Below are 23,850 nucleotides of genomic sequence, written 5' to 3'. Positions count from 1 at the left end.
AATTATTTAAGAGAAGTGTTAACTGAGGTTTCGAAGGGTGGACCGACATTGTCAGAGCAACAAGTGGAGAGGACGTGTCGTGAGGTGGCGACTGAGCCAGCGTCGATCCAAAGCCGCCTCCGCCCCGGGCTCGATCCTCTGCGGCTGGCACCTGATAGGGGACTAAAATCAATTGTGCAATTGACCGTCCACGCGGGAGCGACTGCGGAAGGTGGGTCCACACCTGAACCTTAATAACGCCGGTGTAATCGGCGTCAATGACCCCTGGGATGACAAAAAAACCCTGTTTCCCAGCGTGTGAGCGAGGGAGAACCAGACCCACAAATCCGGCAGGGAGAGGTCCCGTCACCTGTGTAGGTATGGCGCAAACCTCCCCTGGCAACTGAAATCAGCATCCTCCTGCATAATCAAATCAAGCCCTGCACTTCCGGCAGTCGCCGCCCTCATGGAGTCTATGGATTTTAAGGCAGAGGAACAGTTGTCTGAGTGGGGAACACCCCCGTTTGGTCCTGGGTTCGGGGGAGACCCGTCGTGCGGTTTCCCGACCCGCTACGACACTGATTAGCCCAGTGATAGCCCTTCCAACACTTGGGGCACTTCTTTGAGGGGCGGGCGGGCGCTGTCGATGAGCTGCACTCCCGCTGAAAGTGACCCTCCTTACCACAGCGATAACAACGCTTCCCTTCCTTCCCGCTTTTCCGCAGGGCGGCGGCCAGAACCCCAGCTTTATGTGCTTGTGTGCCGATGTTCTGGCACGCCCGCAGCATGTCCGACAGCTCTAGAACGCCAGCGGCTTGTGCCGCCTGGAGAGCACGGCGGCAATCCTTGTTCGCATTTTCAACCGCCATTTTTAACAGGATCTCCTGAGCTGCCGCAGGGTTATCCACCTGTCGGAGGATAGCCTCCTGCAATCTGTTGGTTAAAATCCATAAAGGACTCTGATGCACCCTGACGGATACTGGCAAAGCTTTTGGTAGGCTTGCCTGAATCCGGGACCTTCCGGAAAGCATGCTGGGCGCAGGCGGAAATAATGGGGTAGATGGCCTGAGGGAGTTGAGACTGCATCTGAACGGTAGCAAACGGGCCCTCCCCTGCTAACTGCTCATAAATGACACCTTGCGCTATATATACCTGGGCTTGGCGTTCCGCCATCTGCCGATACTCACTAAGCCAAATAACATACTGACTGGGTGTCAGCATCATGCGCAACAGTGCTTTCCAGTCTTCAGGGACCAGGGTGTACCCAGTACCTAGCCCTTCAAGGAGACCACGTACATACGTGCTAGTGAGGCCGAACTCGCGAATCGCTTTCTTTACCTCTCTGATCACCGAGTAAGGCAAACTGACCCAGTTTGCAAGCTGGTTGCCCTAGCCATCATCCTGCCAGGTCACCGGGCAAACTGAGACCAGATCAGCTAATTCCTCTGCTGTAAGATCTGGGCGAGTCCTCGCTGCGTGAACCATTTGTTGCACCAGCGAAAGCCCCTGAACAGACACGGACGACCCCCTGGGGGGCCCCGGAGCATGGGGTCCCACGGGGGGATGGTGATCACACACTGGCTCCGGTGGGGAAGACAGGGGAGGCAGTGGTAATTGAGGCGCTGGGGGCGAAGCAGGGGGAGGGATGGCTGCAGGAGTGGACGGGAGTGGCGAGATCACCAGCCTCTCTATTGGCGCGAGGGAGGGCCTTTCCGAGGCGACACGCTGTATCGCGTCGCAGCAGAGGTGCCAGGCATGAAAAGCCTGCACGGGCGCCCGAGGCTCTTTGTGCAATGTCTGGCCCAACCGCTCCCAGTCCGCTAGCTTAAGGGTTCCGGCTTCAGGATACCACGGGCACTGGGCACTCACCTCCTGTAGCAGGAGAGTGAGTTCTCGAGTGGGGCAGTCATGCTGAGCCTTACGCAGCAAATACTGTAGCTCATTGCGGTGTTGCACTTGCAAAGCAGAGAGGGAGCTTCCCATACTTACCATGACGAAAAATACACACCGGGATCCGCGAAGCGGATGAGTGACGCGTCTGAAACCCTTGCCGGGCGAGGTGAGTGCTGAGGGCCCCACATTGGGCGCCAGTTGTTGCGGTCCAAATACAAGACAGCACAAAGCTTTAAGCAAGCAAGCAGGCTGGTCTGCCAACGGGCTGCCCTGTCAGCTTTCCACCCTTTCCTTTATTCTTTCTCTCTCCGCACGCATTACATTCTCCAACAGATAAAAGGAATACACTGGCTTTGTTTAACATTCTTATTTACCAATTTCTATCTACCGCATTCCTTGCTCTCGGGCCTTGAGCCCAGTCCTGGGAGGCTTCCCACAGTTCATGTCATCTGGGCAAGATTCCAAGGTTCATGCCCTTGAGAGGAGCCATGTGTGCACTGCTCCTACACAACACTCTGGGTGTGCACTGAATGTTGCCAAGTGCATGAACCTTGCATGAATGCTACAAACTAGTCCCCGAACCACTTCTTTCTCCATGTGCCTGAATGACTGATAGACATATAATGCTCAAAATTACAACGATTTCTGCAGAGGAGATCAGTCTGCACGCTGAGCCTACTGCAGAGGGAACTAGAAAAGTGACCTTTGCTACATGAAGGATTGAGCCGCATGTCTAGGCTGAACTCAGATCTTCAAAGTCATGTTGAAGAGTCATTGGAAAGAACAGAAAGAGCAGAAATATTTTCACATGGGAACCTAGTTGCTCAACGTTAGAAGTCTGGAGCTCCCAGAATACCACAAAATATGTGTACAAAGCCTTGACATGTCCCAACCAAGTCATTGCTACAGAGGGTTCAACTACATGAAATCTTGTTGCCCATCAGTAAGAAGCTCTACAACAGAGGTGGGCAAACTACGGCCCACGGGCCACATCCGGCCCGCGGGACCATCCTGCCCGGCCCTTGAGCTCCCAGCTCGGGAGGCTAGCCCCCGGCCCCTCCCCTGCTGTTCCCCTCCACTGCAGCCTCCCCTTGCCGCACCACCAGCGCTCTGGCCCGCCGCTCTTGCTGGGCAGCATGGCGGCATGGCTGGCTCCGGCTGGGCAGGGGGGCTGTGAGCTCCTGCTGTTCTGAGTGGCGTGGTAAGGGAGCAGGGAGCGGGGGTGGGGGTTGGATAAGGGGCAGGAGGTCCCAGGGGGCAGACAGGGGACAGGGAGCAGGGAGCGGTTGGATGGGGTGGAGGTTCTGGTAGGCGCGGTCAGGGGACGGGAAACAGGGGCGATGGGATAGGGGGTGGGAGTCCCAGGGGGCCTGTCAGGGGGCGGGGGTGTGGATAGGGGTTGGGGCAGTCAGGGGACAGGGAGCAGGGTGGCTTGGATAGGGGGTGGGGTTCTGGGGGGTGGTTAGGGGTGGGGGGTCCTGGAAGGGGGCAGTCAGGTGACAAGGAGCGGGGCGGGTTGGATGGGTCGCGGGTTCTGAGGGGGGCAGTCAGGGGGCGGGAGGTGGGAGGGTGCGGATAGGGGGCGGGGGCCAGGCTGTTTGGGGAGGCCCAGCCTTCCTTACCCGGCCCTCCATACAGTTTCAAATCCTGATGTGGCACTCGGGCAAAAAAGTTTGCTCACCCTTGCTCTACAATATATCTGAATTTGACATTAGTTCATCAGAAGGTATCTACTGCTTCTGAGCTGATAGTGAACAAACCCAAACCAGGGTCCTTTATCCTGTTGCTTCTTACAGGATCCAGGGCCCAAGGATGGATAACCAAACAACTGTTCTGCCTCGGAAGGTTTAGAGCCCTCTACAGGAATGCACACTATGCGGCTGGGTCACTGCATGGATCATTCATCTGAAAGAGCTAATCTGTCAAATTAACAGCTCTAGGGGGCCCATAGAATGAGGATTAGGGTATATTTACTTTATTTGTTCCTTTTCTCTTTTTTCTGAGTGAGTCAGAGCCTGAAGTATCAGTGATACCAACTCTGTGTGTGTGTGTGTGTGTGTGTGTGTGTGAGAGAGAGAGAGCGAGAGAGAGAGCGAGAGAGAGAAGTGCTGTACGATGTGGTCACACAATCAGCCCTGAAGCAGTAGCCTTTACCACTGCTGAACTCCCAGAGCAGATGGGATACGTCCAGCTAAGTCCTACAGACACATGACCAGCCATTCCTGGGCAAGACAAGCTGTCACTGCCCCCTCAAGCCCAGGTTTTACTCACAGGTCAGCAGGAAGATTTGTGGGTTATTTTGGAAAGCCTCAATGGTAGGGCTGCCCTATCATGCAGAATTGCTGGGCCCCAATCCTTGGCTGTCCTGACTGGCACATTGCTCTTCAAGACTGGAGCAAAGCAGCTATCAAGCCAAAGGGACAGTGTCCATAGAGCTCAGCAGCTCCCGTGGCTCTCAGGGGCTGTGGGATTTAGTGGGGGCTCAGGGGTGCCAAGCACATTTGGAAATCTGGCCTGACATAGAAAGCCATGGGATGATCATCCTAGCAAAGAGAGGAGAGCTGGCGCAGCAGCCAGCGTAGGGGGCATTGCCATGAAAAGGGGCCTGGCTGAGGCTTCTCTGCACCCTCAGTTGCAGTACTGACCCTTGGGACCATTAATGACTAGTGCAAGGCTCCCGACTGCTCAGCATTGCTCAGGGAATGGAATGGAGCACAGCTGGTCCAGCACTGAGTGCAAAGATGGCTTTGCTCACAGATCGCCCATTCCCATGAGGGGTACAATGGACTCTTGGGTTGCAGCCTCACTAAGGCTTCCTTGTTTAGAACAGATAAACCCCAGCACCATGCATTTGTTAACAAAAAGGCTGCCAGCATCGGAAGAAGGAATGTCCAGCCAAGCTCAGTGTAATGTGAGGGGAGATGGTAACTGAAGGCAAAGGGAAATGGCAGTAACAGCTAGAGCAGATTCTCTGAAATGCTCACGCAGTTAGCAATGGGGATGTTGCTTGAAAGAGCTGAAGTGAAACTGAGACAATGCTTGCTCTATGCAAGGAATTGAGTGGGTGGGAGAAAGTGACAGGAAACTAGCACAGCCTCTGTGTTTGCATGGTGAGTGCTGTGTGATGGTTTTGTTGGAATTTGTGAATGGTCTGAAATGTATGCAGAATGTAGTTAAGGTTTGCACTTTATGCGAGTGATACACACTGTCCAATGCCTTCTCCCTTGGAAAGTGCTGTGGAGTCATCCAGCCGTGTATAATATATAACTAACAAACAAAAAAGGACAGGTTTCAGAGTAGCAGCCATGTTAGTCTGGATCCACAAAAAGAAAAGGAGGACTTGTGGCGCCTTAGAGACTAACAAATTTATTTGAGCATAAGCTTTCATGAGCTACAGCTCACTTCATCGGATGCATTCAGTGGAAAATACAGTGGGGAGATTTATATACACACAGAACACGAAAAAATGGGTGTTACCATACACACTGTAACGAGAGTGATCACTTAAGGTGAGCTATTACCAGCGGGAGAGCGGGGGTGGGGGGAGGGGGACCTTTTGTAGTGATAGTCAAGGTGGGCCATTTCCAGCAGTTGACAAGAACGTCTGAGGAACAGTGTGGGGTGGGAATAAACATGGGAAAATAGTTTTACTTTGTGTAATGACCCATCCAGAAAAACTGATTGAAAAAAGGGCCACATGTCATGCCCAAGTCTTCAATGGGAGCCTACACATCACTATGTGACATCTTTGCGCAACCTTGCTCCTCACAGGTCTTATGTACAAGCCACAAGAGGTCACAAGAGATACTGTGATGTCACTAAAAGAAAAGGAGTACTTGTGGCACCTTAGAGACTAACCAATTTATTTGAGCATGAGCTTTCGTGAGCTACAGCTCACTTCAAATGAAGTGAGCTGTAGCTCACGAAAGCTCATGCTCAAATAAATTGGTTAGTCTCTAAGGTGCCACAAGTACTTTTCTTTTTGCGAATACAGACTCACACGGCTGTTACTCTGAAACCTGTGATGTCACTGCCGGATATGCCAGACAGCCATACAATCCATAACTAACAGGCACACTCAACTCCTGGGAAGACAGGACAGAGATCTGTGCAGGAACCAGAGCCTTCTGGGATACTTATCTGATTAAATAGCAGCTACAGATTACGAATCCCTCTCCCTCATCCTCCTGACTCCTACAGATTTTGTGCATCCTGTAGTTAGAACTTTTTTTCAGGGCAATTGGTGATATGATAATTAACCAAAATAAGCATATGAATATGTGATAACATTCCCTACCTTTCAAGTTACATCTCCACTTGTCTAGCCTTCTTCTAGTGAACAGGCTTGATGCAGGAATTGTTGGGTGAGGTTCTCTGGTCTGTGTTATCTAGGAGGTCAGGCTGAGTGATTAGACTAGTCTCTTCTGGCCTTAAAATCTATAAATCTATGATCTTTTTATAATGCATATGAATTATATATATTTATAATTACATATACAAGTGATATGGAAAGTTTAACAGCTTTTTGCTTTTGATGGGATGCGGGGCAGGAGTTGAATGAACAATAATGCAATGACGGCAAAGAGTCCTGTGGCACCTTATAGACCAGGGGTCAGCAACCTATGGCACGCATGCCAAAGACGGCACCCGAGCCCATTTTTAATGGCACGCTGCTGCCTGCCAGGGTCCCGGCCCGGCCCGCTCCTCTCTGCTCCCCGCCTCCTCCGGCGGGATCAAGGGGCAGAAACTTGGTCCTGCCGGCTCCCCGGCCTCTTCCCGCAGTGTGCTGGGTTCCTGCCCCTCCTCCTCTGCTCCGTCCCTCCCTGCCGGCCGATCAGCTGATGGCCCTTGCGAGGGAGGAGCGGAGTCAGCATGCTCTTTGCTCCCGGTGGAGGCAGAGAAGAAGCAGGGGCAGGGCCTTGGGGAAGCAGGGCATATCCCCTCCAGCCTCCTGCCGTGAGCACCCTACGACCCCAGCCCTTTGCCCTGACCCCCACTCACACACACCAAGTCCTCTGCCCTGAGCCATGCAGCCCTGCACACCCCCAAGGCCCCTGCCCTGAGCTCTGTACCCCCCTCACACACACCCAGCCCTCTGCTTGACCCCTTCACCCCCCCCCACGACCCCAGCCCTGACTCTGGCACCCCCACATATACCCAGGCCCCCCATACCTCATGCCCTGACACCTGCACCCCCCTCACATTTCCCCAGCTCTCTGCCCTGACTCTTGCATCCCCACACATACCCATGCCCCCCACACCCCATGCCCCCCCCAACATCCTAACTCTTGCACCCCCCACATCCCCACCCCCACCCTGAGCACCAAATGGGAGCTCCTGCACCTGCCCCCACAAAATGGGAGCTGCCCAGGTAAGCGCTCCACACCCAAACCTCCTGCCCCAACGCTGAGCCCCCTCCCCCATTCTAGCTCCTGGCCAGATCCTACACCCCAACCCCCAACCCTGTGATCAGTGCACTCCCACCCTCAGCTCAGTGCAGAGAGAGAGGAAGAGAATGGCCAGAACCAGGGAGAAGATAGGTGCCCACTGTGTGTGGGCAGGGCTGGGACCCCAGACTGGCAGCGGGCTGAGCTGGTCCGGCAGCCGGGATCCTGGCTGGCAGGAGCTGGCGGATGGAACCCCTGAGCGGCAGCGGGCTGAGCCGCTCAGCCCACTGCCGGTCTGGGGTTCTGGCTGCCAGCCCCTTGCCAGCCAGGGTCCAAGCCGCAGGCCCTGCTCAGCCCACTGCCAGTCTGGGGTTCTGGCTGCCAGCCCCTTGCCAGCCAGGGTCCAAGCCGCAGGCCCTGCTCAGCCCACTGCCGGTCTGGGGTTCTGGCTGCCAGCCCCTTGCCAGCCAGGGTCCAAGCCGCAGGCCCTGCTCAGCCCACTGCCAGTCTGGGGTTCTGGCTGCCAGCCCCTTGCCAGCCGGGGTCCCGGCCGCAGGCCCCACTCAGCCATCTGCCGGCTTAGGTGAATGGAACCCCAGGCTGGCAGCAGGCTGAGCGGGCTGGCTGCATAAGATCAACATTTTAATTTAATTTTAAATGAAGCTTCTTAAACATTTTGAAAACCTTGTTTACTTTACAATACAACAATAGTTTAGTTACATAATATATAGACTTATAGCGAGAGAGACCTTCTAAAAAACATTAAAATGTATCACCGGCATGTGAAACCTTAAATTAAAGTGAATAAATGAAGACTCGGCACACCACTTCTGAAAGGTTGTCGACCCCTGTTATAGACTAACAGACGTATTGGAGCATAAACTTTTGTGGGTGAATTCATGCATCCGATGAAGCGGGTATTCACCCACGAAAGCTTATGCTCCAATACGTCTGTTAGTCTTTAAGGTGCCACAGGACTCTGCTGCTTTTACAGATCCAGACTAACATGGCTACCCCTCTGAATAACGCAATGACAGCATCATCTGCTCGCTATTGTGACTCTGGGCTGAGGTCCCAGGAGTCTGCCAGAGTAAAATGAATGGGTCTCTGTAAATTGAGCTTTAGTATCAGGTATGGCTCCATCACCACTGTCCCACACACAGGGACAATACATCCGGGCAATAGGGCTACAAGCCCTACTAAGAGAAATGTTTGTTGACTGGAAAGTGAAAAGAACTTGCTAATGGAAATGAAGCTCAGGGGAACATCAGCCGGTTTTCAATGTCAAAAAGGAGGCATTTGAGAGGCTTGTGAGTTAGATGTTTCCTTTGCTGTATCCTGGAGCTGCCATTGCCCCCACATAACTGCTCTCATGCCGAGGCACATTTTAAATAAAGTTCCTTCTGCAAGTTGCTGAGGTTTGGAAATCCCACTGGAGCATCAACCACTGGGGAATTCTCCTCCTCCCAGGAATGGAGCTGAGTTTTGCCATGAAAGCAAATGAAGAGAACTTTCCAAGCTGCGTGGTTAAGGAAATGCCAAAGTTAGGGTTACTTGTGCAACCTGACTTCAGTCCCCTTGTGTGTAAGCAGTCTGTTAGTCTTTAATTAAAGCCTGACATCTCTCCTGGGCAACCTAATGGAGCAGCTGATACAGACCTCAGTTAAGAAAGAATTAAAGGAGGGCAATAGAATTAATGCCAATCAACATGGGTTTATGGGAAATAGAGCCAATCAAACTAACTCTGGATCTTCTTTTGAGGAGATTACAAGTTTGGTTGATAACATGTTACTATAATTTGCTTAGGCTCTTGTAAGGCATATGATTTGTTACTACATGACATTTTGATTAGGAAACTAGAGTGATTCAAATTCAACATGGCACACATTAAATGGATTTAAAACTGGCTAAGAGAAGTCTCTCAAAATATATTTGTTAACATGGAATCATTACTGAGCCTCTGGGTTTTCCCCAGGGATCCATTCTTGGTCCCACACTATTTAACATTTTTATCAGTGGCCTGGGAGAGAACATAAACTCACCACTGATGAAGTCTGCAGATGACACAAAGATTATGGGAGAGGTAAATACTGAAGAGGACAGGTCTCTAATACAAAGTGATGTGGCTCTCTTGGTAAGCTGGGTGCAAGCAAACAATACATGTTTTAATACAGCCAAACATAAAGTTGTACGTCGAGGAAAGGAGAATGTAGGCCATACTTACGGAATGGGGGCTCTGTCCAGGGAAGCAGTGACTTTGAAAAGACTTGAGGGTCATGGTGGATGATCAGCTAAACATGAGTTCCCAACGAAACACAGTGGCCAAAAGTGCTAATGTGATCCTGGGCTGTTAACTCTGTATTTTGCACTAGTGTGACCCCTGCCGCAATATTGTGTGCAACTACAGCATTTGCTCAAGAAACTTCCCGAAAAAGCACAAGATCAAATCCGCACAGACACAGCCCTGGATCCCCGACCTGGGGTATTCTATCTGCTACCCAAGATCCATAAACCTGGAAATCCTGGGCGCCCCATCATTTCAGGCATTGGCACCCTGACAGCAGGATTGTCTGGCTATGTAGACTCCCTCCTCAGGCCCTACGCTACCAGCACTCCCAGCTACCTTCGAGACACCACTGACTTCCTGAGGAAACTTCAATCCATCGGTGATCTTCCTGATAACACCATCCTGGCCACTATGGATGTAGAAGCCCTCTACACCAACATTCCACACAAAGATGGACTACAAGCCGTCAGGAACACTATCCCCGATAATGTCACGGCTAACCTGGTGGCTGAACTTTGTGACTTTGTCCTTACCCATAACTATTTCACATTTGGGGACAATGTATACCTTCAGATCAGCGGCACTGCTATGGGTACCCGCATGGCCCCACAGTATGCCAACATTTTTATGGCTGATTTAGAACAACGCTTCCTCAGCTCTCGTCCCCTAAAGCCCCTACTCTACTTGCGCTATATTGATGACATCTTCATCATCTGGACCCATGGAAAAGAAGCCCTTGAGGAATTCCACCATGATTTCAACAATTTCCATCCCACCACCAACCTCAGCCTGGTCCAGTCCACACAAGAGATCCACTTCCTGGACACTACAGTGCTAATAAACAATGGTCACATAAACACCACCCTATACCGGAAACCTACCAACCGCTATTCCTACCTACATGCCTCCAGCTTTCACCCTGACCACACCACACAACCATCGTCTACAGCCAAGCTCTGCGATACAACCGCATTTGCTCCAACCCCTCAGACAGAGACAAACACCTACAAGATCTCTGTCAAGCTTTCTTACAACTACAATACCCACCTGCAGAAGTAAAGAAACAGATTGATAGAGCCAGAAGAGTTCCCAGAAGTTACCTACTACAGGACAGGCCTAACAAAGAAAATAACAGAACGCCACTAGCCGTCACCTTCAGCCCCCAACTAAAACCCCTCCAACGCATTATTAAGGATCTACAACCTATCCTAAAGGATGACCCAACACTCTCACAAATCTTGGGAGACAGGCCAGTCCTTGCCTACAGACAGCCCCGCAACCTGAAGCAAATACTCACCAACAACCACATACCACACAACAGAACCACTAACCCAGGAACTTATCCTTGCAACAAAGCCCGTTGCCAATTGTGCCCACATATCTATTCAGGGGACACCATCACAGGGCCTAATAACATCAGCCACACTATCAGAGGCTCGTTCACCTGCACATCCACCAATGTGATATATGCCATCATGTGCCAGCAATGCCCCTCTGCCATGTACATTGGTCAAACTGGACAGTCTCTACGTAAAAGAATAAATGGACACAAATCAGATGTCAAGAATTATAACATTCATAAACCAGTCGGAGAACACTTCAATCTCTCTGGTCACGCAATCACAGACATGAAGGTCGCTATCTTAAAACAAAAAAACTTCAAATCCAGACTCCAGCGAGAAACTGCTGAATTGGAATTCATTTGCAAATTGGATACTATTAATTTAGGCTTAAATAGAGACTGGGAGTGGCTAAGTTATTATGCAAGGTAGCCTATTTCCTCTTGTTTTTTCCTGCCCCCCCCCTCCCCCCCAGATGTTCTGGTTTAACTTGGATTTAAACTTGGAGAGTGGTCAGTTTGGATGAGCTATTACCAGCAGGAGAGTGAGTTTGTGTGTGTATGGGGGTGGGTTTTTGGAGGGGGGTGAGGGAGTGAGAGAACCTGGATTTGTGCAGGAAATGGCCCAACTTGATTATCATGCACATTGTGTAAAGAGTTGTCACTTTGGATGGGCTATCACCAGCAGGAAAGTGAATTTGTGTGGGGGGGTGGAGGGTGAGAAAACCTGGATTTGTGCTGGAAATGGCCTAACCTGATGATCACTTTAGATAAGCTATTACCAGCAGGACAGTGGGGTGGGAGGAGGTATTGTTTCATATTCTCTATGTATATATAAAGTCTGCTGCAGTTTCCACGGTATGCATCTGATGAAGTGAGCTGTAGCTCACGAAAGCTCATGCTCAAATAAATTGGTTAGTCTCTAAGGTGCCACAAGTACTCCTTTTCTTTTTGCGAATTCTGGTTTCCATGATTCAAGAAGAATGTTCATAAATTGGAAGGGGTTCAAAGAGCCACAAGAATGATTAAAGGATTCAAAAACATGCTTTATAGTGACAGACTCAAGGAGCTATTTAGTTTAACAAAAAGAAGGCTGTGGTTGATCACAGTCTATAAATACCTTCATGCCGAGCAGAAATCTGATAAGGGCTCTTCATTCAAGCAGACAAAGGTATAACAAGATCCAATGGCTGGAAGCTGGAGCTAGACAAATTCAGACTTGAAATAAGGTGTAAATATTCAGCAATGAGGGTAATTAACCAAGGGCTGTGGTGGATGCTCCATCACTGTCAAGTTTTAAATCAAGTTTGGATGTGTTTCTAAAAGATCTGCTCTAATTCAAACAAGAATTAATTCAGGGAAGGTCTCTGGCCTGGGCAATGCAGAAGTTCAGACTAGATCAGGGGTCAGCATCCCTTCAGAAGTGGTGTGCCGAGTCTTCATTTATTCACTTTAATTTAAGGTTTCACATGCCGGTGATACATTTTAATGTTTTTTGGAAGGTCTCTCTCTCTATAAGTCTATATATTATATAACTAAACTATTAGAATCATAGAATCATAGAATATCAGGGTTGGAAGGGACCTCAGGAGGTCATCTACTCCAACCCCCTGCTCAAAGCAGGACCGATCCCCGACTAAATCATCCCAGCGAGGGCTTTGTCAAGCCTGACCTTCAAAACTTCTAGGGAAGGAGATTTCACCACCTCCCTAGGTAACGCATTCCAGTGTTTCACCACCCTCGTCATGAAAAAGGTTTTCCTAATATCCAACCTAAATCTCCCCCACTGCAACTTGAGACCATTACTCCTTGTTCTGTCATCTGCTACCACTGAGAACAGTCTAGATCCATCCTCTTTGGAACCCCCTTTCAGGTAGTTGAAAGCAGCTATCAAATCCCCCCTCATTCTTCTCTTCTGCAGGCTAAACAATCCCAGCTCCCTCAGCCTCTCCTCATAAGTCATGTGTTCCAGTCCCCTAATCATTTTTGTTGCCCTCCACTGGACGTTTTCCAATTTTTCCACATCCTTCTTGTAGTGTGGGGTCCAAAACTGGACACAGTACTCCAGATGAGGCCTCACCAATGTCGACTAGAGGGGAACGATCACGTCCCTCGATCTGCTGGCAATGCCCCTACTTATACATCCCAAAATGCCATTGGCCTTCTTGGCAACAAGGGCACACTGTTGACTCAACAGTTGTTGTATTGTATTGTTATTGTTGTATTGTAAAATAAAGAAAGTTTTCAAAATGTTTAAGAAACTTCATTTAAAATTAAATTAAAATGTTGATCTCATGCCGCCGGCCCGCTCAGCCCGCTGCCGGCCTGGGGTTCCGTTCACCTAGGCCGGCTGCGGGCTGAGCGGGGACTGTGGCTGGGACCCCAGCTGGCAAGGGGCTGGCAGCCAGAACCCCAGACCGGCACTGGGCTGAGCAGCTCAGGGGTTTCATTCGCCGGCTCCTGCCAGCCGGGATCCCGGCTGCTGGTTCAGCTCAGCCCGCTGCCAGTCTGGGGTCCCGGCCCTGCCCACACACAGTGGGTACCTACCTTCTCCCTGGTTCTGGCCATTCTCTTCCTCTCTCTCTGCACTGAGCTGAAGGTGGGAGTGCACTGAGCACAGGGCTGGGGTGAAGGAGCAGGCTGGGGGTTGGGGTGTAGGGTCTGGCCAGGAGCTAGAATGAGGGAGGGGGCTCAGGTTTGGGGCAGGAGGTTTGGGTGTGGAGCGCTTACCTGGGCAGCTCCCATTTTGTGGGGGGAGGTGCAGGAGCTCCCATTTGGTGCTCAGGGTGGGGGTGGGGATGTGGGAGGTGCAAGAGTCAGGATGTGGGGGGTGCATGGGGTGTGGGGGCCTGGGTATGTGTGGGGGTGCCAGAGTCAGGGCTGGGGTCATGGGGGGGTGAAGGAGTCAAGAAGAGGGCTGGGTGTGTTTGAGGGGGGTACAGGGCGCAGGGCAGGAGCCTTGGGGGTGTGCGGGGCTGCAGGGCTCAGGGCAGAGGGCTGGGTGTGTGTGAGGGGAGTACAGGCCTCAGGGCAGGAGCCTTGGGGGTGAGCGGGGCTCAGGGCAGAGGGCTGGGTGTGTGTGAGGGGGGTACAGGGCTCAGGGCTGGGGTCATGGGGTGCTCATGGCAGGGGGCTGCAGGGGATATGCCTCACTTCCCCAAGGCCCTGCCCCTGTTTCCTCTCTGCCTCCGCCGGGAGCAGTGGCAGGGAGGGAGGGATGGAGAGGAGGAGGAGGGGCAGGAACCCAGCACACTGCGGGAAGGGGTAGGAGAGCCGGCAGGACCAAGCTTCTGCCCCTTGCCCCTTGCCCCTGCGGGAGGGGACGGGGAGTGGAGAAGAGTGGGCCGGGCCAGGCCGGATTTTTAATGGCACGCTGCTTGCTGCCGTGACCACAGCTTGCTGCCGTGCCATTAAAAATGGGCTAACGTGCTGTCTTTGGCATGCGTGCCATAGGTTGCCGACCCCTGGACTAGATGATCACCGTGCTCCCTTCTGGCCTTATAATGTATGTCTCTGTGAATTATACAGTCTCAGGCTGTTCTTCCACATAAGGTCATATTGAGATGTAACATCTTTGATACATGCTTGTCATGTGCTTTTCATTCTTGCGTTGTCCCCATGCTCCACTGCTATTGACTTAGGGTGGATCCTGTGGAAGCAGCCTCTGTGCTGCCGAAGTTCAAGGTCTGCAGTTGTGACTTGGGCAAGGTGGAGAAGTTTCCTGCATGCCTTCCCTTATCTCTGATACACCAGTCCGGTCCCATGTTAACACCTCAGCAGCTCTTGCTCAGAGGAATACTTGTCAGGGTTGTCTTAGCATCGTGTTCTCAGGATTCCTCACCTGACAGTGCCTGGTGTGCAGATGGGAAGTGGTTTGGTGTCTCATGTTTTCTGTTGGAGGTTTGCTTGGGAAGCTTGGGTTATTCCATGTAAGCGTGAGAAGTGAATTGTCTAGCTAGGAATTAGTGAAGTGTAACAATGACACAACACTCTGGATAGTCCTTAGTAAAGTACATTCCAGGGCTGATGTCGTTATGTGGGCTCCAGGGGTCTTGCTTTGTTTGCTTCATGAAAATGAATAAAGCTTGAACTGGAATCAAAGGAAAACAAACAAACCCATGACCAGGGGAAATGGCTGCTTTGGTGAATGTTCAAGGGCTGAGGACACCTAGCTGAGTGCCTCAGGGACTCTCGAAGACTCTTTGGGGATTCCCTTGTCTCCAGAAGTGCTCCACCGTGCCCCATCCTAGTCCCATCCTCTAGGTTCCATCATGCAGCCTCACAAAAGCATCACCCGTTGAATCCCATTGCTCTCACCCCCACCGTTGTTGATTGCATCAACACGGCTAGTGCAACCTCTCCTAGCAGGAAGATATGCAGGGAGAGAAGGAAGGGATCTAAGACTGACAGGCAACGTAAGGGAGGTCAGTGCTGCCCATAGGTACCCAATAACTCGGTAACAGACCACTGCAGTGAAATCAGGGAACCATGAAACATTTATAGAGAGAAACAAGCCTCAGAGTCCAAGTCTGATCTCCCCAGCAAGGGTATGAATCAACAGGAATTCCAGTGGAGTCACACTGGCGTGAGTGAGATCAGCACTGACCCCGTGTCCAGCGCTGCTGAGCTACATACATAAGGACCCTCTGTCCTGAAGAGAGTGGGGAGGGAATTTTTCAGTGAGACATTGTTTTGTCAGACAGTGCTGGTTAATTGAAATGAAAACTTTTCCCGGGAATGTATCAGTTTCAACAAAACTTTTGTTGGGAAGGTTTCTCAGGTCTAAGAGAAGGAATTTCTGGTCAAAACCATAAAGAGGGAGTGACCGCCACCCCAGAATAGCCAATAGCTCAGGGGTCAGGATACTCATCCAGGATGAGGAAAACCCAGGTTTAAGTCCCTTCTCTGCTTGAATCAGACCAGGGACTTGAGTCTGTGTCTCATCCCCCATGAGTGACCTAATTACCTGGTTCTTCTTGCATGCTTTGTCTCTCTCTCTTGTGGTTTTCATTACAAGTTTTGAAAAGTCTCGTTTTCGTTCTGATGCAGAACAAATGTCAAAACCTCACAATTGTTTGCGAAAGGGAATTCTTGTTTTCTGGCCAGTTCTAGTGCAGAACATACAGTACCTCTGTTGTATAGCATAGTAAATATATCTAGTGGGGAAAGGTCGAGAGCTCATCTCAGTAACATAAGGCTGTTAAATCTATCTTAGATATTTATATGGCCCCCATTATTGAAGTATCGGAGTGCCTCACTGTCATTAATGTATTTACTTATCCCATAACCCCCCCATGAGGCAGGCAGTGCTGCCTCCCCATTTTACAGAGGGCAATGTGAGACACAGAGACTAGGTGAATTGCCAAGATAGCACACAAAGTTTGTGGTGTGTCAGGGAATTCAACCCAGGACTCACATGTCCCAAACAAGTGCCCAGATCACTGGCTGATCTATTCTCCCTACACTACAATAGAGTTCTAACTAAAAAACAACAACCCAAGTATCAGAAAGCCAGGAAACAAGAGTTAAGGTTCAATGTACATATAAATCAATATTTGAGAGTCTGGAAATACACAATTGCTGAGGCAGCTTGCAAGAGAACCATCAAGTGCCAGCTGATACAACCATTTTGTGCACAGACAGCTTCACACCTGGTACAAATGGGAGGCCACAACTCATTTCACACAAACCATTGAACAGCCTTTGAACAGTGGTATCCCGGTCCCCAGTATGGACCTGAAACCAGGAGACGGAAATGAAAAGTTCCATATACCACAACTCTGCAGCCTGAGCAGCCAGCCATCATGCCGTTTATCCTAAGTAACGGGCAGTGTGATGCACATGCCATTTGGCTGTGCTCCTCCACAGGAATGCAGGTACAGCTGTGTCCTATGGTATTTACTTTATTGAAAGAGAGGTTAAAAGTTAATTGAGGTTTTATTAAAATAATGTGTGTTGATTCCCTTTAATGGGATTTATCTATTGAGGCTGGTCTTGCCCTCCAGTGGAGGGAACATCAACTGGCAGTGAAATGTCATATCAAAGGCCATTAAAATGCTTTAACATAACAATAGAACTTTGTTGACTACTCCATCTGCAGAGAACGGAGAATAAAAATTATTCTAAATGTTTGTTTTCTAAATGACAGACCTAATGTTTGCGGCTCAAGGTTCCACTCTTACTGCTGCCCTGGATGGAAAACGCTGCCGGGAGGAAATCAGTGCATTGTTCGTGAGTATCGACTTCCCTTTTAATGACATCACAGGGCATCTCCCAGGGAACTAGCTACCTTGCAGTGATGAAATATACAATCCACCCTCTCAGCAGATGAAATGAACATTCCTAATTTATTTTAGCAGGAGTACTGAATGATGGAGTGTGTAGTCTCTGAAGGATGATTAAAGATGAGTGGTTATAATCTGCGTCATTTAATAGAAATAAGACATGGCTCTTAGACTCCTGCAGAATTGTCACTGTGGCCTTTAAATCGGACAGTTTGGATACCTGCTCTAGCACATTTGTCCCCAAAGGCGACTACCAAGCAAGAAAAGTTAATTTAAAACTGCTTGCTGGAGGAAGACATTTTTATAAGAGACATTAACTAGGTGCCTAGATCTAAAGACACATTGTCACTACAAATTGTCTATGATCAGGGATTTACATCTTCCTTTGAATCAGCTGGTACTAGTCACTGTCAGAGACAGGACACTGGACTAGGTGGATCAGCTGATCTGGTGTAGGAAACTCTATCTTCCTATTTAGACTTTCAATAAGCCCTTGACAAAAACCCTCGCCAGAAGCTAATAAGGAAACTAATCAGCAGAGCTGGTTGAAAACACTTTTTTTCTAGCAAAAATTTTAGAACAAGAAGTTTTCTTTCAAAATTTTTGAATTTTGAAAAGCTACAGAGTGACATACTTAGAGTATTTCATTTTTCCTTTGTCCACTCTGCCATTTTGAATTATTTTTGGTTTTACAACACCAAAATAAAACAAAAATTTCAATTTGAAATTAAACAAAATGAACATTTTCATTTCATTTATTTCATTATTTCCCACTGAGAAATGTCATCAGAAACAATTTTTATCAACAGAATCCCAGTTTCAATCAGTTCTATTAATTAGTCCTTGGACAGAAGACAAAGTTCTATTCTAGATCAAAAACCAGCTAAAAGACTGAAAACAAGGAGTAGGAATTAATGGTCAATTTTCTTCATGGCAAAAATATAACAGTGGGTGCCAAAAGGGTCTGTACTACGGCTGGTATTGTCTAAGGATATGCGGTGAATGGTAAGGTGGCAAAATGGGCCGATAACATACACTTTTTTAGGCTAGCGACAGCTAGGTGAAGACAGGAATTCCACAATGTTCCAGGTGCTGGTGATTTGGTAAGGGGCAGTCTTCCCCCAGAGTGAACACTGAATTCATATTGACTGAGGAAGCAGAGTAACTCTTCTGCAATAGAATGTCCCCATGGGGGAGTTAGACTGGCAGAGCCATCCCAGACTAACTGTGCTGGTGGTCAGTCCGGTACCCTTCTGTGTCTGTGTTATGATACAGCCTACAATTACATGACCACACACTATTTCCCACCCCTGCTCTGGGGATGAATCAGGGTTGTGTAGCTCTGCCTCATTTGTTGCAGAAGTTGGAAGGTGTGTGGTAAAAGAGGCAGGGCGTGCAGGAAGAGAAAGGATGGTCTCGAAGATGGTCTCACGGTTAAGGCAGTCGAACGATGCCCTGGAGAACTGGATTCTATCCCTGCATCTGTCGCAGAGTTCTGCCTGGTGCCGGGCAAGTCACTTTAACCAACATTTTTTCCTCATTGTGTGTTCCTCATTTTCTGACTTGGAACCATGGGATCTGATTTGCAGAAGTGCTGAGTGCTCCCAGCTGCACTTGGAGTCAATGGAAGCTGGGCTTCGGGCATATAAAATGCTAGGTAATGCTAAGCACGCTGAAAAATCAGGTCCAAATTGGTCTCCCAAAATTAATGGATACTTTTGACCTTAATCTCTCTGTGCATCAGTTCCCCATTTGTGAAATGGGGATAATCCCACCCCCTTCACCTCACAGGGCTGCTGTGAAAATAAATCCATTAATACTGGTGAAGAGCTCCCTTACCATGGTGATAAGCACCATAGACAAGCCCAGGAGGAAATTAATAATTCTCTATTCATACCAGGGTTTGCGTAGTCTGCTGCAAACAAGGCCTGGGGCTACATATTGACCAACGAGAATAAAACAAAATATTGACTAGCTGTTCAGTAAGTGAGCACCGTCCCTCTTGTGCGTGGAATGAGGCAGCGGTCCTGCGGAAAACATAGTTGTGGTCATGTAATTAAAGACTGTACCTTGATGCCTACACAGAGGCTTGCACAGACAACCTTACATCTGGTATTTCCTAACTTTTAAGTGCTTGACTTTGCAATCTTAGTAATATTCTTTTAACATAGGTTTTGCATGTAGTTAATATGAATACTACTCACCAAAGACAAAGAGAAAACAAAGAGCCAAGATCACTCAAGAGTTAAAAATGAAGGAATGAGACTTCTCACGCAAGCATGGTTTGGGGAAAGTGGGATTAAAACAAACAAGAGAACCCACAATTCTCCTCAACACAGGAAATCCTGCTGATTAAAGTAGCTGTCCTGTGCTTCTGAAAAAACTCTGCTGATGATACCAGGAGCAGATTTAATGCTGCTTATATCACAGGGGTTAGGGAACTCCCAGCCAAATAGCGGCTTAATGGCATGTGAGGTTAGTGACACTCAGCACTGCCAGCCGATGCCCCACAGAGCTGTAACACATGCCATCTGGGTTCTTGATCCTTGGGAACTCTACATTGTCATTGTTTTTATAAAACACACAGAGATGAGAGCTTCTTGCTGGGCTCTAATCAATCTCTGCTTATTCAGGTGAAACAATACTGCCAGAATGCTATTTGGCTTCCCTGGTCTGAGGCGGGGGCAGAGCAGCACTCCCACAAAGGAGAGAGGGAAGTGGGTTGGGCATGGAAAACAATGGATAGAGCTCCACTTGACCCTGGTTAAGTCCCTGATATAGGCTCATCATATTGTGTTGGTAACACTCTTGACATTCCACTTTTATCTCTGGAGGATGTTAAATGGAAGCCAATGATGTTAGACATTTTAAAATCAGCAGATCAAGATAACTTCCTTCCAAGAGTTTTAAAAGAGCTGGCTGAGGAGCTCACTGGACTATTCATGCTGATTTTCAATATGTCATCGAGCACTGGGGAAGTTCCAGAAGGCTGGAAAAAAGCTAATGTTGTGCTAATTTTTAGAAAGGATAAACAGAATGACCTGGATAATAAGAGGTCTGCCTTGATCTGGGCAAGATGATGGAGCAGCTGATTTGGGACTCCATTAATAAAAAATTAAAGGAGGGTAATGTAATTAATGCCAATCAACATGGGTTTATGGAAAATAGAATCTGTCACACTAACTTGACACCTGTTTTGATGAGATTATAAATTTGGTTGATAATAGTGTTGATGTAATATACTTGGGCTTCTCTAAGACTTGGTACTGCACAACGTTTTGCTTAAAAAGCTAGAATGATATAAAATTGACATAGCACACTTTAAATGGATTAAAAATTGGCTAACTGAGGTTTCAAAACTTAACTGTAAATGGGGAATTGTCACTGAGCAGGTGTATTTCCAGTGGGGTTCGGCAGGGTTCTTGGCCTTCCTCTATTTGACATTTCTAACAGTGACATGCAAGAAAACATGAAATCAGCACAGTTAAAGTTTCAGATGACACAAAAAGGGGAGGGGGGAAATACTGAAGAGAACAGGTCTCTGATACAGAGTGATGTGGATCACTTGGTAGTTTGGGAAGAAGCAAATACATATTTGAATACAGCTCAATGTAAATGTATCTCTCTAGGGACAAAGAATGGAGTCCATGCTTACAGAAGGGTGGACTCTATCCGGGGAAGCAGTGACTCTGAAAAAGATTTGGGGATTGTGATGGAAAATCAGCTGAACATGAGCTCCCAGTGCAACACTGTGACCAAGAAAACTAATGCCATCCTGAGATGCATAAAGAGAGGAATCTCCAGTCTGAGAAGAGAGGTTCATTTACCTCTATGTTTGGCACTGGTGTCCATAATTCAAGAAGGATGCTGATAAATTGGAGAGGGTTCAGAGGAGAGCCATGAGAATGGCTAAAGGATTAGAAAACCTACTTTTTGGTGGTAGACTCAGACAACTCAGTCTATTACCTTAACAAAGGGAATATTTCAGGGGTGACGATCACAGTCTATAAGTATCTACAGGGGAAACAACTATTAAATAATGGGCTCTGCAGTCTAGCAGGGAAAAGTCTAACAGGAGCCAAGGGCTGGAAGTTGAAGCTAAACAAATTCAGATGTAAATTTTTAACAGGGAGGGTAATTAACCACTGGAACAATTTACCAAGGGTCATGGTGGATTCTCCATCATTGACAATTTTTAAATCAAGACTGGATGTGTTTCTAAGGCTATGTCTACACTACGAAATTAGGTCAAATTTATAGAAGTCGGTTTTTTAGAAAGCGTTTTTATACAGTCGATTGTGTGTGTCCCCACACAAATGCTCTAAGTGCATTTAGTTGGCAGAGTGCATCCACAGTACCGAGGCAATCGTCAACTTCTGGAGCGGTGCACTGTGGGTAGCTATCCCACAGTTCCCGCAGTCTCCGCCGCCCATTTGAATTCTGGGTAGAAATCCCAGTACCTGATGGGGGGAAAACATTGTCGCGGGTGGCTCTGGGTACATATCATCAGGTCCCACTTTCCTCCCTCCTTCCGTGAAAGCAAGGGCAGACAATCGTTTTGCGCCTTTTTTCCTGGGTTACCTGTGCAGACGCCATACCACGGCAAGCATGGAGCCCGCTCAGCTCACCATCACCGTATGTCTCCGGGGTGCTGGCAGACGCGGTACTGCATTGCTACACAGCAGCAGCTCATTGCCTTTTGGCAGCAGACGGTGCATTATGACTGGTAGCCATCGTCGTCGTACTCCTGGGTGCTCTTTAAGCCGACCTCGGTGAGGTCGGTCAGGGGTGCCTGGGCAGACATGGGAGTGACTCAGCCAGGTCATTTCCCTTTTTAAGTTTCGTCTCATGGAGATTCAGTCCTGCTGGCAGTCGTACTGCACCGTCTTCTGGCGAGCACCCAGGAGATGACGATGGCTAGCAGTCGTACTGCACCATCTGCTGCCAGCCTAAGATGTATAAAGATAGATGAAGTGGATCAAAACAAGAAATAGACCAGATTTGTTTTGTATTCATTTGTATTCATTTTCTCCCCTCTCCCTTCCTCCCGCCGTGAAATCAATGGCCTGCTAAACCCAGGGTTTTGAGTTCTATCCTTGAGGGGGCCATTCTGTTTCTCCTTGATGCAAAGCCACCCCCTTTGTTGATTTTAATTCCCTGTAAGCCAACCCTGTAAGCCATGTTGTCAGTCGCCCCTCCCTCCGTCAGAGCAACGGCAGACAATCGTTCCGCACCTTTTTTTCAGCGCAGACTCCAAAACACTGGGAACATGGAGCCCGCTCAGATCACCACGGCAATTATGAGCACTATAAACACCGCACGCATTATCCAGCAGGATATGCAGAACCATAACCTGCAACAAAAGCAAAACCAGGCGGTGACGGGAGTGATGAGGACATGGACATAGACTTCTCATAAAGTACGGGCCCCTGCAATGTGCACATCATGGTGTCAATTGGGCAGGTTCATGGCATGGAATGCCAATTCTGGGCCCGGGAAACAAGTGCAGACTAGTGGGACTGCATAGAGTTGCAGGTCTGGGATGATTTCCAGTGGCTGCGAAACTTTTGCATGCGTAAGGGCACTTTCATGGAACTTTGTGACTTGCTTTCCCCTGCCCTGAAGTGCAAGAATACCAAGATGAGGGCAGCCCTCACAGTTGAGAAGCGAGTGGTGATAGCCCTGTGGAAGCTTGCAACGCCAGACAGCTACCGGTCAGTCGGGAATCAATTTGGAGTGGGCAAATCTACTATGGGGGCTGCTGTGATGAAAGTAGCCAACGCAATCACTGAGCTGCTGATATCAAGGGTAGTGACTCTGGGAGATGTGCAGGTCATAGTGGATGGCTATGCCGCAATGGGATTCCCTAACTGTGGTGGGGCGATAGACGGAACCCATATCCTTATCTTGGCAACTGGAGCACCATTTGCCTCTCTGGTTTTTTGGTAGGCTTGCCTGAGCGCCTTAATTTTCATGCGGCACTGCTGCGGGTCCCTGTTATAGCCTCTGTCCTTCATGCCATTGGAGATTTTTTCAAACGTTTTGGCATTTTGTTTTTTCAAACGGAGTTCTGCCAGCACGGATTCGTCTCCCCATACAGCGATCAGATCCCGTACCTCCTGTTGGGTCCGTGCTGGAGCTGTTCGGCAATTCTGGGCCTGCATGGTTTCCTGTGCTGATGGGCTCTGCATGGTGACCTGTGCAGGTGAGCTCGCCATGCTGGCCAAACAGGAAATGAGATTCAAAAGTTCACAGGCCTTTTCCTGTCTACCTGGCCAGTGCATCTGAGTTGAGAGCTCTATCCAGAGCGGTCACAATGGAGCACTCTGGGATAGCTCCCGGAGGCCAATACCGTCAAATTGCATCTGCACTACCCCAAATTCGACCTGGCAAGGCCAATTTCAGCGCTAATCCCCTCTTCGGGGGTGGAGTAAAGAAATCAATTTTAAGAGCCAGTTAAGTTGAAAAAAGGGGCTTCGTCATGTGGGTGGGTGCAGGGTTAAGTCGAGATAACGCTGCTAAATTCGACCTAAACTCGTAGTGTAGACCAGGCCTAAATGATCTGCTCTAGGAGTTATTCTGGGACAGTTCTCTGGCCTGTGTGATACAAGAGTTCAAAGTAGATGATCACGATGATCCCTTCTGGCCTTGGCATTTATGATTCTATGACTCTATGATCCA

General features: G+C 48.9%; 1 protein-coding gene across 1 annotated transcript in view; it reads left to right on the top strand.

Moving 5' to 3' along the window:
- Positions 1-23,850, top strand: part of FBN3 (fibrillin 3) — a 269,159-nt gene that overhangs the window by 43,001 nt on the left and 202,308 nt on the right. Inside the window, exon 2 of the mRNA XM_077841944.1 lies at positions 17,034-17,116. Coding sequence (XP_077698070.1) covers positions 17,034-17,116 — 83 coding nt within the window. The remainder of the gene's footprint in view (positions 1-17,033; positions 17,117-23,850) is intronic.

Source organism: Eretmochelys imbricata, chromosome 25 (genome assembly GCF_965152235.1).
Source record: "Eretmochelys imbricata isolate rEreImb1 chromosome 25, rEreImb1.hap1, whole genome shotgun sequence".
Lineage (NCBI taxonomy): Eukaryota > Metazoa > Chordata > Testudines > Cheloniidae > Eretmochelys > Eretmochelys imbricata.
Note: the sequence above shows the minus strand (reverse complement) of the source record. Positions and strands in the feature narration are given on the sequence as shown.